Here is a 13,986-nt window from a genome sequence, read left to right as displayed (position 1 = left end):
AGAAGGGCTAATTTCCAAGAAGGCTTTAAATTTAAGAACATTTCTATTGTCTGGTTACCTCCCTTTGCTTTACCTTTGACTTCTGCTTCCTGCTTAGGAGCAGAGATGTAAAGCTGAAAGGGACCTCAGATGCCATCTCTAGTTCAGCCCTTTATTTAATAAAAAATTCAAATTTGTATTTAGTTAAGTCAAGAAATATTAAGTGCCCACTATGTTCCAGGAACTGCACTGAGTGCTGAGGGTACAAAAAAATGACAAGAAAGTCCCTGCCCTCAAGGAGTTATAGTCTAATGGGGAAGACAGCAAGCAAACATTAAAAAGCAAGCTATACACAGGAGGAATAGGAAATAATAGGGAATCACTAGAATTAAAAAAGGTTCCTGTAGAAGATGAGTTTTATTTGGGACTTAAAGGAAGCCAAGGAGGTCAGTAATCGGAGGACAAAGAGAATTCCAGGGATGGAAGAGAACCAGAGAAAATGCCCAGCGGTGAGAAGTCAGTTTTATTGAGCTGAAGAATTCCGAATATTCTTGCTCCCCCACTCATTGAGAAGGCAAAAAATCCATCACATATATGCATAATCACAAAACAAATTCCCACACTAAAAAAAGAAGAAAATATATTTCAGCCTGCACTGAAGTCCATTCAGTAACTATCTGGAGACTGACAGCAGCATAAGCCCTTTGGAATGGTAGCATTACAGGTGCAGCTGTGGTCAGGTCTGGGGTCCTCGCTCGCCTCCCTAGGCCCCCCCCCCACCCCCACGCCCCCACCATACCATGACATCCTTGAGGAAAGGACGAAGTTTTTAATCCTCTGCTTACAGAAAAGGAACGGTGGCTTTCCAAGGAGGGCTATACACCGTATGTACCCCCCGGCACACGCACGGATCTTGGCCCTTTTATATTCAATTATCTGACTTTAAACGACCCCCTCTGAGATTTTCTTGGCCGAGACTATTGGAACGGTCTGATATTTCCTTCTCCAGCTCATTTTACAGATGAGGACACTGAGGCAAACAGGGCGAAGTGACGGGCCCAGAGGTTTGAACTAAGGGAGAGGACTCTGCCTGGCAGGGCCTGACTTCAGGCCCGGCGCCGCATCCACCGCCCCCGCCCGCCCCCGCTGAACCTGCCCCCGGGCTTCCCAAGTTAAGAGGCGCTCTGCCTCCCGCGCTGGGAGGGACACTGAGGAGGCCCGTGCTGCTATTGGCCTCTCATCAGCCGCCCCGCGGAGACTAGTTACCTCCAAGGCCCCGCCCCGCCCCCTACCTTTGCCGCCCCTGCGGTTCCGGCTTCGCGGCACTCCCGCACCATGGAGCGGCCGAGACCCAGCCCGCTCAGGGTTCTCGTGGACATGGACGGTGTGCTGGCCGACTTCGAGGGCGGCCTCCTGCGGGGCTTTCGGCTCCGCTTCCCCCAGGAGCCCTACGTGGCCCTGGCGGAGCGGAGAGGCTTCTCGGCCCGGGAGCAGTACGGAGCGCTGCGGCCCGACCTCGCGGTAAGAGGGAGCGGGCCGGGCCGGCTCCGAGCCCGGGGAACCCCGGTGGGGCTCACCGCGCCTACCTTCCTCCCCTAGGCAGTGTGGTCCGGGCTGAGCCCCGGGAGCGCGGGCGCGACCGAGCCCTTCCGGGGCGCTGAGGAGCCGGCTCTTCCTAACTCGCACCTTGCCCTCCCCTGGCCCCCGCCTCTGCGGAACTTTCGGAAGCTGCCCCCCTGGGCGTTGCTTTGTCTGCTCGACCTCTGCTGCAGTGAGAGCCGCAGGCTGGGCGAGGAGGAGGCGAGCTGGAACGTTGTGTCTTTCAGGACAAAGTGGCAAGTGTGTATGAAGCGCCAGGGTTTTTCCTAGACCTGGAGCCCATCCCTGGAGCCTTGCAAGCCGTGCAGGAAATGAGATGCATGAAGGAGTAAGGAAATGTGGGGGGGTGGGGAGGTGGAGGGAGCGAATATCGAAACGGAATCAATTCTTGGGGCCCCCGTTTCTCAAAAGCGTGTTTATTTTGCAGTACTGAAGTCTTCATCTGCACAAGCCCACTGCAGAAGTACCGTTACTGCATTAGCGAGAAGGTTGGACTTTGTTGCATTAGTATGTTTTAGAATTTAGAGACTCCTAAACAATGGAGGGGCGAACCAAGGTTCCTAAACCCTGAACTGAAACATTTCCCACCAGGCATATCTTAGATACGGAGGAATGGGGGAGGGGAAGGGGAGAAACGGGATTATATACTCTCGGGCTATGTGCTTTTCCAGTCAGGTTACTGGTCAGTTTTCTTACAATTTTGCAAAACTACCAAGTTATCTATTCCATTTGCCTTGGCGCCCCAGCTCACTGGAAGGAAGTCAAAGCTTGAGTGTCAGAATATGGCTGACTACCCCACTCCTCTCCATTACAACAGTACCAGTGGGTGGACAAATACCTAGGCCCTGAGTTTGTGGAACGAATAATCATGACCCGGGATAAGACGGTAGTGGCCGCGGACTTGCTCATTGATGACAAGGATACTATTAAAGGTTGGGACATATTCCTTAGAATCTTTCAAGATGCAGGTTTACCTGTAAGCAGAGGAAGTTTTTTGTTGACTGTTGTTAGAAAAATACTGTGACTCCATTTTCTTTCTGCTCTAGGGCAAGAGGAAAACCCAAGCTGGGAGCATATCTTGTTTACTTGTTGCCACAACCAACACCTGAACCTATCCCCCTCCAAAAGAAGGCTTCATTCCTGGAGTGACAACTGGAGAGCCATCTTAGACAGTAAGCGGAACGCAAGACCGGAACAAGACTGAAAAGGCATCTTCAGTAGGAACAAATGGAGCTCTGTAAGTCACACCAGCCCATATAGGCAAGAGTGACTTCAAACAGGAGAGCGGATTGGAGGGGAAAGCAGCTGAAATCAGCCAGGGAACAGATTTGTAAGGGTAACCTCCCCAGCATAGATCCAACCATCGAATACCTCCAGAAATAACTGTACTGGTATCACAGTAACCACATGGGTCACACATTGTTAATAAAACATTTTGACTCTGAGGTCTGCTGTGTCTCTTTGGAGCAATGAAGGGGGTAGAATGCCTAATAGTTCTCTTCCAGTACATTAATCCATTCACGCTCTTGTTGTCTTAAGTGCTGCCTTTATTCTATGATTCTTTACCCCTTCACACACACACACATGCACACACGCACCAAATCTTGGGCTCCTGAAAGCCTTCTGCAGATGAAGGTACAGAAAGGAAACAAAGTTCTCATCCTTTGTTGCAGGGCTGGGAGAATATGGAAAGAGAATATTGTTTATAGTGTCTCAGATGAAGCTGAGCTATTGGTTGGTTTGCCTTTTTTTTTTCTTTTCTAGTTCCTTATTATAAGGAAGGGCTGAATGGCTCCCTGAGTATAGGGGAATTGGGAAGGATCATTTGGAAATGGATTCAAGGTAAAAGACCTAGATTGATTGCAGTTATGTGGCTCAGTGGATAGAGTGCTGGGCCTGAAGTCAGAAAGACTTTTTGAGTTTAAATCTGGCCTCATTTACAGTGTTATACCCTGGGCAAGTGACTTCACCCAATTTGTCTCAGTTTCCTCAGCTGTAAATGACCTGAAGGAGGAAATGGTAAACCAGTCCAGTATCTTGGCCAAGAAAACTCCAAATGGATTCACAAAGAATTAGACATGACTGAACAAGAACAACTAAGAAGCATCAATAAAAATGAATTTATTTAAAAGAGGCAGAAATATAGTCACCTATGGCCTCAACTCTCAATGAAAACTAGCCCAGGTAATGATTATGTAAACATCTAGCAATTCATTCTAGATAATGGTCTTATAAACATGTAACATGCTTAATAGCCTTCTTCCCTGTATGTCTTTGGTGCCCACATGAGTTGAGATTTATATATTCCTAAAGAGCCAGAGGTTGCATCAAATAAAGTTGATTTTACTTCAAGTTGAGGGGGCAGAGCCTAAAGAAGGTGGTTAGAGGATAAAGAATGGCTTAAATCTCTGATATGATAAGTGATCATTCCTACAGGTTCTTGGACACAATATCATTTGATCCTCACAATGTTATACCCATTTTGTAGATGAAAAAATTAAGACTCACAGATGTTAAACCTTTGTTTAATGAAGATCATGTGGCTGGTAATCAAGCACAGCTGGAATTAGAATTTAGGTCCTGGTTGGTTCCTTTTTATACATTATTACACCTATTAGAGTAACAAAACTATTTTTGATAGTCTCAGGGCTTTGTAGTTATACCTTGCAAATTATAAGGAGACATGATTCCCCAGCCCGAAAGGTATGAAACCCTTGACTGTTCTCTGTTGCCAGATAATGGCACAGACCTCAAGGTAGTCATACACTTTGTCCTGAGATTCCTCTTCCAAGACCTTTCCTTCCTACCCCTCAAGCTCTTTATGCTCACAGGCAGGGCTATGAGATCCTCGATGGACTGGGGAGTGTTCAGGTACATGAATGTTGTGACTGCTGACATCATTGTCTCCTCATTGGAACTGGACAAGCAGTTGATGATGGATTTGATGCCTCCCATCTGTAGAATATACTCTTTGTTGACTTTATGGTTTGATGGGACACTTCTGAAAAGTCTTGTGATATTTTGTCCCTCTAACTGGCTTAAACTGATCTTTTTCCCACATTGAATTTCCCTTACTGACATCATCCTTCTGACAATTCTCTCCACCAACAGTATGGGGCCTGACTGATAAGCCATGGTTTCTAAGGATGGACACTACTTCCTTAACATAGTATCAGTCTTTTGGGAGTGGGATGCCCACAGCACTGTGTGCACTGAGATTCTGGGCTTTCTCCACCTGGCTAGGGGAGCAGTAGTCTTCCAGGAAGATGGTAGCCAGATTGCTAAGTCTCTTATTTGCAGAGAGGGAGAAGCGTAGCATGCATTCTACCACAGGCAGGGCTGTGAGTTCCTCGATGGACTGGGGAGTGCTCAGATACATGAGTGTTGTGACTGCTGACATCACTGTCTCCTCATTGGGGCTGGACAAGCAGTTGATGATGGGTTTGATGCCTCCCATCTGTAGAATATACTCTTTGTTGACTTTATCCAGGCACAGGTTACAGAGGCCACCTACAGGACAAAACAAGTCAAGCATCTTGTTGATCTTTGGACCATAATCATTGTGAGCAATGTTGGGAGATGGGGAGACAAGAATGGGGAGGATGCCATATTTCTGCAGTTCTAAAACTTATTTGTAGAATCACATCACAGAATTTTAGAGCTGAAAGAAAACTCTGTGGCATTCTAGTTCAGTAGAGAGTTTCATTTCAGTCATGTCTGACTCTTCATGACCCCATTTGGGGTTTGCTTGGGAGAGATACTGGAGTGATTTGCCATTTTCTTTCTCCATCTCATTACAGATGAGAAATTGAGGCAAATGGTGAAATGACTTGCCCAGGGTCAAACAACCAGTAAGTGTGCAAGGCCAAATTTGAACTCAGGAAGACTCCCCTCCTTTAGCCGGTTCACCCACTCTGCCGCCTAACTGCCCATTCTAGACCAACCCTATCCCAAAATGAATCCCCACCACATCATACCTGTTAAGGAGTGATGAATTAATTCCTTTTTTTTTAATTATAGCTTTTTATTTACAAGATATATGCATAGGTAATTTTTCAGCATTGACAGTTGCAAATCCTTTTGTTCCAACTTTTTCCCTCCTTCCTCCCACCCTTTCCCCCAGATGGCAGGTTGACCAATACATGTTAAATATGTTAAAGTATAAGTTAAATACAATATATGTTTACATGTCCAAAAAGTTAATTTGCTGTATAAAAAGTCAGACTTTGAAATAGTGTATAATTAGCCTGTGAAGGAAATCAAAAATGTAGGCGGACAAAAATAGAGGGGTTGGGAATCTCCCAGAGTTCTTTCCCTGGGTGTAGCTGGTTCAGTTCATTACTGCTCTATTGGAACTAATTTGGTTCATCTTCATTGTTGAAGAGGCCACGTCCGTGATGAACTCATTCTAAGGACTTTGGGGATTCTATCATTTTGGATATCTCTTTTAAGAAAATTCAGTTTCTACTTGAAAAAATCCACTCAGGGTAAACTCACTACTTTCCAAACGGTCTACCCCATTTTTGAACAGATGGTCCTGGGGGGCGCCCATGGGAGAGAGGTGGAAAGATCAAACATAAAAGAAGAATCCCTTCTAATACTGAACCTCAGGATTTGAGAGGATTCTGTTAGAAGACAAGCAAGGCAGAAAGACTAACTTTCATCACTTAAGTCTTGACTTTCTCTCTCCTGGAATTTTTATTTCTGATTGCTCTGAACCTTCTTTTCCCCCAGCAAGTAGTGTGTAAATAAACCTATTTAACAAAAGCACGAGAAAAAACAATGCCTTTCAGTCCCCTTAAAAAAAAAAATTCCAAATGGAACTTTTACTAGAAATTCATAGGAAAAAAATAAGTGCAATGATGTCCGTGTTTTTTGGTTCTTGATCTTGATTAGAGTTTAAACCCAAGCATGGCTGAATCCATATCCTCCCTTCTACCTTGTCTGGTTAACTATACCCAGTCAAAAAAGCAGCTGAACATGACATCACCCTACTTTACCTACAAGCATCTACCTTGTCTCTTCCTCACCAATCCATTTTCTCTTGGAGTCCTCACTAAAGTTCCTATTTTTTGTCTCATTTGTAGAGCAGAGATGGCTCATTGGCTCTTTTCATTCCCAATATGATTATGTATGATGGAGTAATATCTGTTGGTAGTTTTTCACAACTTGGGTGAGATCTAACCTTCCTCCTTTTCTGGCACATGGATTAGCTTTCACCAAAAGGAGACAAAGCTGTCACCTTGGATCTGATTTGTCCCCACTTCTATGGTATGGCTTCTGTTTTTTGGATGGATGGCTTTTAGGGCCCACTAGCTCATGGATGGAAGTAGGGAAACCTAAGTTTCATTTAAGGACCCAAAAATGTTCCACCCCTGAGAGTTACATGTCCCAGTTCTGTTAGGCAAAGTAAATTGCCACAAACAATAGTGTGTGAGTACTTCATTTCATCCCAACATGGATCCTAAACTAAGAAGCTGTTGAACTTGAGCCACTTCCAATATCATATAACCCACCTCCTCACCCCAGCCACTCAAAACCCTCCACTGGCTTCCTTCACCAATGCCAAATGAATATGATGAAAGCTTCTGAACTCAACCGTCCAAGGCCCCTCCACTATCTCCCAGATAACCTCATCTTTATTTCTTTCCACCTATTGTAAGTTTTACAACCAAACAACACTCTTGGGTATTTTCAAACTATGCCTAAATCTGACTTTTTTTTTTTTTTTTTTTTTTTGTTAGGATCAGAATCGAAGGATTGGATTTGAAGAGAGCATTGGAAGGAAAGAACAGGATTCAGAGACCTGGATTCAAATTCTGGTTCATGTGCTAAGGAACAAGTCCATTCAGCTTTCAGAACCTTAGTTTCCTCAATCTGATTTTTAAAAAAAAATAACACCATATCCTTCTCCAAACACTTTTAAGAGAGGATAACAAGCATACAGGCAACAAAAAAGAACAAACCAACCCCCATCTTAATAACTAGCATTTATATAGGGCTTTAAGGTGTGCAAAATGTTTTGCAAACACTATTTCATCTGATCCCAGCAACAACTCTAAAAGGCAGATGCTTGTAATTATACTCTTTCTACAGAAAAGGAAATTGAGGAAAACAGAGGTTGAGAGACTTGTTCAAGATCACTTGACTAGTTTCTTGCTATTCCTCAAACAACATACTCTATCTCCTCATTCGGGGCACTTTCACTGGCTGCTACTTAAGCATGATCTCGCTCCTCATCTCTGCCTCTTGGCTTTCTTCAAATCCCACCTTCTACAGGAAACCTTTCTCAGTTTCTCTTAATTTAGTGCCTTGTCTCTGTGATTATTATTTAACTTATATATAACTTGTCTATACAGTTATTAGGCAACTAGGTGGTGCGGTGGGCAGAGCTCCAGGCCTGGAGTCAGGAAGACCTGAGTTCAAATAGAACCTCAAATACCAGCTATGTGACCTGGGATAAACTGCTTAACTCAGCTGTCTCATCTGTAAAAAATGAGCTGGGGAAGAAAATGGCAAGCCACTAAGTATCTTTGCCCAAGAAAACGCAAATGGGGTCAGGAAGAGTTAAATACAACTGATGAACAAGCCTAACTTTAATTGTCCCCCTCATTAGTTCTGTGAAGGTTGGGGCTGTCTTTTACCTCTCTTTGAATTCCTGGTTCAGAGCACAATGCCCACAATACCTGGCACATAGTAGGCATTCAGTAAATGTTTACTGCCTGACAAGTATCCAGGGCTGGATTTGAACTCAAGCCTTCCTGATTCCCAGTGTTCCAGACTTCTATCCACTTTACCACCTAGCTGCTTTGGTCTGCTTTCCTCCAAATGTTAGCCCCAAACGATCAAAATTCCCATGGTGATTGCATTCACCTCCTGCTGCCATCAAAGTTGCTTGTTTCTTCTTTCTTGAATGCCAGACACTCAGCTCTCTTATTCAACCACTTCTCCCCTCTACTGCTCCTCCCAATCTAGCACTGTTTCTTTTCCAAAAAAACTAACCTTGCTATATAACTCATAGAAGAACTCTCCCAGACATTGCCTGAGGAGGAATAATTTGCTTTGCCCTGGCCTCCAGCTGTCTTTGAGACCACATTCTACAGACTAATTGCAGTCCAAGGACAACCAATTATGCAATAATGAGGCAGCTAGATGGAGCAGTGGATAGAGCATTGGCCTTGGAGTGAGGAGGACCTGAGTTCAAATTTGCCTTCAGACATTTAACATTAGCTGTGTGACCCTGGGCAAGTCACCTAATCCAAATGTCTCTCAAAAACAAAAAATGAACTGAACGTGTACAGTATATTGATTAATAGCTGTAGTTACTAAAATAAAACCTCCCATTCTGAAATTGTGAACCTTGCTTGCCTACAGCATCATATACCTTGGAAGCATATGAAAATCATTTTTAGTTCAAATTAGAATATTAAGAAATAAATATTTCTCCAGTCTAAAATTCTATCTAGATAAATGTATAAATATGTATGCATATATTGGATTTAACATATTTTTACCATGTTTAACATATATTGGATTACTTGCCATCTAGGGGAGGGGATGGGAGGAAGGGGAAGAAAATTGGAGCACAAGGTTTTGCAAGGGTTAATATCGAAATATTATCCATATATATGTTTTGAAAACAAAAAACTTTATTAAAAAATAAAATTCTATCTAGATTTTCTAAAGGAAACTTTATTAATACTGAATAAAATCTCTTAGGAAATACTTTGCACTAAAATTCTTTCTCTTGAGCCTAACCTTTTTTATTATTATTTTTTTTATTATAGCTTTTTATTTACAAGATATATGCATGGGGAATTTTTCAGCATTGACAATTGCAAAACCTTGTGTTCCAATTTTTCCCCTCCTTCCTCCCACCCCCTCCCCCAGATGGCAGGTTGGCCAATACATGTTAAAGTATAAGTTAAATACAATATATGTATACATGTCCATACACTTATTTTGCTGTACAAAAAGAGTCGGACTTTGAAATAGTATACAATTAACCTGTGAAGGAAATCAAAAATGCAGGCGGACAAAAATAGGATTGGGAATTCTATGAAGTAGTTCACACTCATGTCCCAGAGTTCTTTCACTGGGTGTAGCTGGTTCAATTCATTACTGCTCTATGGAACTGTTTGGTTCATTTCATTGTTGAAGATGGCCAGGTCCATCAGAATTGATCCTCATATAGTATTGTTGTTGAAGTATATAATGATCTCCTGGTTCTGCTCATTTCACTCAGCATCAGTTCATGTAAGTCTCTCCAGGCCTTTCTGAAGTCATTCTGCTGATCATTTCTTACAGAACAATAATATTCCATAGTATTCATATATCACAATATATTCAGCCATTCTCCAATTGAGGGCTGCCATAAACATTCTTGCACATACCGGTCTCTTTCCCTTCTTTAAGATCTCTTTGGGATATAAGTCTAGTAGTAACACTGCTGGATCAAACACTGCTGGATAACTTTTTGAGCATAGTTCCAAATTGCTCTCCAGAATGGCTGGATGTGTTCACAATTCCACCAACAATGTATCAGTGTCCCAGTTTTCCCATATCCCCTCCAACATTCCACATTATCTTTCCCTGTCATTTTAGCCAATCTGACAGGTATGTAGTCTAACCTTTTTTCTTACAGGAATTATGTAAAAGGTTAAGAAGGAAACCCTGGAAAATGACATAAAGGTAGTAATCAGTTTCAGAATGAAAAATTCCTAGATCTAGTTAAGATTATTGCCTTTTCCTTCCTATTTAATGATCTACCTGGCGGCAGGACCCTCTTTCAATATTTCCTGAAAGGTTTAGAATATTGAAAGGTCCCTTTTATTTAGATCCTTTGTGACCAGCTGTGAGAGAACCTATTGAAAGGTCCCCTTTATTAATTTAATTTAGATCCTTTGTGACCAGCTGTGAGAGAACCCTTGAGGGAAGTGGCCAAAGGGAGATGTAAGGTGAATTAGGAGAATGACCCTCTAGCATGACTACTGCACTGTTAGACAAGTAAAATATTAGCTTTGAACTGTGTAAGCATATTTATGAAATCTTCCTTGTTCAAGATTCCTATAAATGTTACTTAAAAATGATTTATGAGGGGCAACTAGGTGACGCAGTAGATAGAGCACCAGCCCTGAGGTCAGGAAGACCTGAGTTCAAATATGACCTCAGACACTTAACACTTCCTAGCTGTGTGAGCCTCAGCAAGTCACTTAACCCCAGTTGCCTCAGCCAAAAAAAAAAAAAAAAAGACATGTTAGAAACATGACTGAAGGCATGAGGGGACTACACCACTTTGCATATCTCTCTGTAATAGATTAATGCTTGAATTTAGATTCATGTTCAATGAATGAACAGTTTCTGGCAGATCTGTGCCCATAACACAGAATAGATTAACCATCATCTTCTAAAAACCGAATTCTGCTGAGACAAGCCAAGCCAAGGTTATAAGTTCAGGGACAATCTTCCTGTTACAATTGGCACAGTCAAATAGCAAAAGAATAGCAAAGTAGGAAATGTAATCATTCCAAAAGAGAAAATAAATAACAGAAAAGTCCAAAGAAGGGATAATTTAGAAAAAGTTTTGGAAAATTAAGTGTGAATTTGCATAATTAAAAAAAGTCACCTAAACTGATCTTTTGCTGTTGAAAAGTATGTGTAGCTACTCACTACAATCTTCTGTTCAGTCATTTAAACACCGTGAACAGCTGAAAGGATGAACTCCCAGCTCTCTTAAACCCAGAAAGGAATGAGGAGGCCTGGGTGACCTCTTAAGGGTCTGAGAGTTTAGAGCTGGCAGGGACCTTGGAGAGCTCCTCTGAGGAGGCAAGATTCTATTCTCTGGTTCTAAACTATGGAAGATGAACAGTCCCTAAAAGACAAAAACCCCAAACCTTCTGGGACATAAAAAGAGATCTAATGTTAAAACTGGAACACAGAAGTCATAAGTGAAGGAAGGATAACAGTAGCTTACACTGACGCAGAGTTTGGCTTACAAAGCATTTTTGTCAAAGGAGCAACATTTACCCCCACCATATGCCAGGCTAAGTATTTCCTTAAAAAATATCCTAACTATTCTTGAGGCTTAATTCATCCAGGGGTTTGGAATTCTAATGACCTGAGTATAAAAACTAAGAGTCTCTATATATGTACATGTATAAATAATATAATTATATTAATATATATTTATTTTATATATTTTATGTAATACAATATATTTAATATAATAAATATTCATAATAAATAAATAATGGTATAAATAAGTACATATACACATATGTATATGTATAAAAATATACAAAGAGTCAGAGCTTCTCTCTCAGACTTCACACATAACAGATCACAGCCAGCATGGAGGCCAGAAAGTGACACTCAACTGAATCAATGCAGAATATACTTTTCATGCAATGTCTAAGTAAATTCATTTTTTAAAAAATCAGATGGACTATGAGTAATTTGTTTTGTTTCAATCCTGAACTGCAAGACTGGTCTGGGTCAGGCCTGGCCCACCTAGCTGGAGGGGACAGGACAGCCAGTTGGTATCATGGATAGAGCACCAGTCCTGAAGTCAGAAGGACCTGAGTACAAATGTGACTTCAGACACTTAACATTTCCTAGCTCCTAGTTGTGTGATCCTGGGCAAGTCACTTAACCCCAATTGCCAGCAAAAAAAAAAAAAAAAAAGAAAAAAAAAAAGGGCGGGGGGAAAGTAAAATGGAAATAATAACTATCTCAGTCAATCAATAAATATTTATTAAGTGTCTACCACAGACCAACAAGCAGTGTGCTATGTACTGGGGAAATAAAGGCAAAAGACAGTCCCTGACCTCAAGGAATTCAGTCTAGTCAAAGAGTACAATTGAAAATTGATTTTAATTCAATTTTAAGATACAAAATTTAATTTAATAGAAATTTATTTTTTATCATTCTTTGATTATACCCCTACAAGTCCAAAGTCCATACTTTGCCTTATTCCACTCCTCACCTACAACCAGGAGAACCGCCTAAAGGTCAAATCTTTTGTCTTGTAATTAGCTATGTACAGCTAATTCTATTGTGAGTTGAATCTCTACCCTTGTTTAATAATCTCACCCTCTACCCACTAATCCAGAATTCAATTTCTTTGGTAATCTCCTCCCATCACCCACAACGCAAATTCAAGTTGATTCAATCAAAGCAGTGCCAGCTGGTGGCCGACTACACCAGTTAGTCTGCAGACTAACGCTATCCATCACCTGAAGATTACTCCCTTCTCCTAAAAAAGAAATAATGGGAGGAGCTGAATCCTACCTCCTTATTAAAATGTATACCAATGGGAATTGTGATGATGTAATATCAGACCAATCAAAAGAAGACACATTTCTAGCACTGGAGATTTTGCTCTGTTGTCTTGCCAATTGTTATAAAAGACCCTGTCAGTCCTCACTCAGGGTCTTTGGTAGATGAGAGGGGCCACTGATCCAATTTATTATCATGCTCAGAACCATGTCTTTTAATTTGGCTTTAATTTCATTTGACAGGAGACAATATGGAAATGACTATGTACAAATAAGCAGGATAAAACGTACAGCATAAAAAGGAAATAATGAACAGAGAAAAGGCACTGGAATTAAAAGGGGCTGGGAAAGACTTCCTGTAAAAGTAAGATTTTAACTGGGACTTGAAGGAAGCCAGGAAAGCTAAGAGATTGAGATGAATAAAAAATATAACAGGCATGGAACACATACCTAGTGAAAAAGCTTGGAGCCTAAAGATGGAGTGTTTTCCTTGAGGAATGGCAAAAAAAAAAGCCAGTATCACCAAAGAATGTTTGTTTTGTGTTTGAGGAGGCTAAATTGTGAAGGGCCTTGAATGCCAAACAGGGATTTTGCATTTGATCCTTGTGTTGATAAGAAGTCAAAGGAATTTATTGAACCGGGGAGTGACATAGTAGGATCACTTTAGGAAAATCACTGAGCTGCTGAGAGGAGGAAAGATTAGAATGGAGGGAGAGTTGTGGCAGACAGAACCGTGAGCAAGCTATGGCAAACAGTCTAGCTGTGAGGAAAGAAATGCCTGAATCAGGGTCACAGCAGTTTCAGAAGAGAGAAAGGGAGACTTCCCAGGGCTGTTGTATGGATCAAATGAGATAGTATTTGCAAAACACCTTGCAAATGTTAAAGTACTATATGCACATAGTATTTAATAAATGCACACTGATTTTTTCATTAAAAAAAATAAAGCCCTATGTAAATGTTAGCTATTATTTGACTTGCTCATGGGCACAAACTTAATAAAAAATAAAGCCAGGATTTCCATTTTAGGTCCCTTTGCAGTGGTACCAGGTACTAAGTGATAATATGAAATAGATTTGGAAGAGCATAGTAGTTTAGTTGAGACACAGAATTCATGTCATAGTGATGAGGTCCT

At 41.5% G+C, this 13,986-nt stretch overlaps 2 protein-coding genes across 2 annotated transcripts in view; one reads left to right on the top strand and one right to left on the bottom strand.

Moving 5' to 3' along the window:
* The first annotated feature begins 1,200 nt into the window (after window positions 1-1,200).
* Window positions 1,201-3,024, top strand: NT5C (5', 3'-nucleotidase, cytosolic). The gene is made up of 5 exons (XM_023502518.2): window positions 1,201-1,500; window positions 1,806-1,906; window positions 2,006-2,066; window positions 2,396-2,510; window positions 2,625-3,024. The coding sequence occupies exons 1-5, from the start codon at window positions 1,315-1,317 to the stop codon at window positions 2,780-2,782; spliced, it is 621 nt and encodes a 206-aa protein (XP_023358286.1). The 5' UTR covers window positions 1,201-1,314; the 3' UTR covers window positions 2,783-3,024.
* A 655-nt stretch (window positions 3,025-3,679) lies between these two features.
* Window positions 3,680-13,986, bottom strand: part of ARMC7 (armadillo repeat containing 7) — a 30,646-nt gene continuing 20,339 nt past the window's right edge. Inside the window, exon 3 of the mRNA XM_031965773.1 lies at window positions 3,680-5,088. Within this exon, the coding sequence (XP_031821633.1) occupies window positions 4,751-5,088 (338 nt within the window). The 3' untranslated portion in view covers window positions 3,680-4,750. The remainder of the gene's footprint in view (window positions 5,089-13,986) is intronic.

The sequence above is a fragment of the Sarcophilus harrisii genome, chromosome 4, assembly GCF_902635505.1.
Source record: "Sarcophilus harrisii chromosome 4, mSarHar1.11, whole genome shotgun sequence".
Taxonomy (NCBI): Eukaryota; Metazoa; Chordata; class Mammalia; order Dasyuromorphia; family Dasyuridae; genus Sarcophilus; species Sarcophilus harrisii.
Note: the sequence above shows the minus strand (reverse complement) of the source record. Positions and strands in the feature narration are given on the sequence as shown.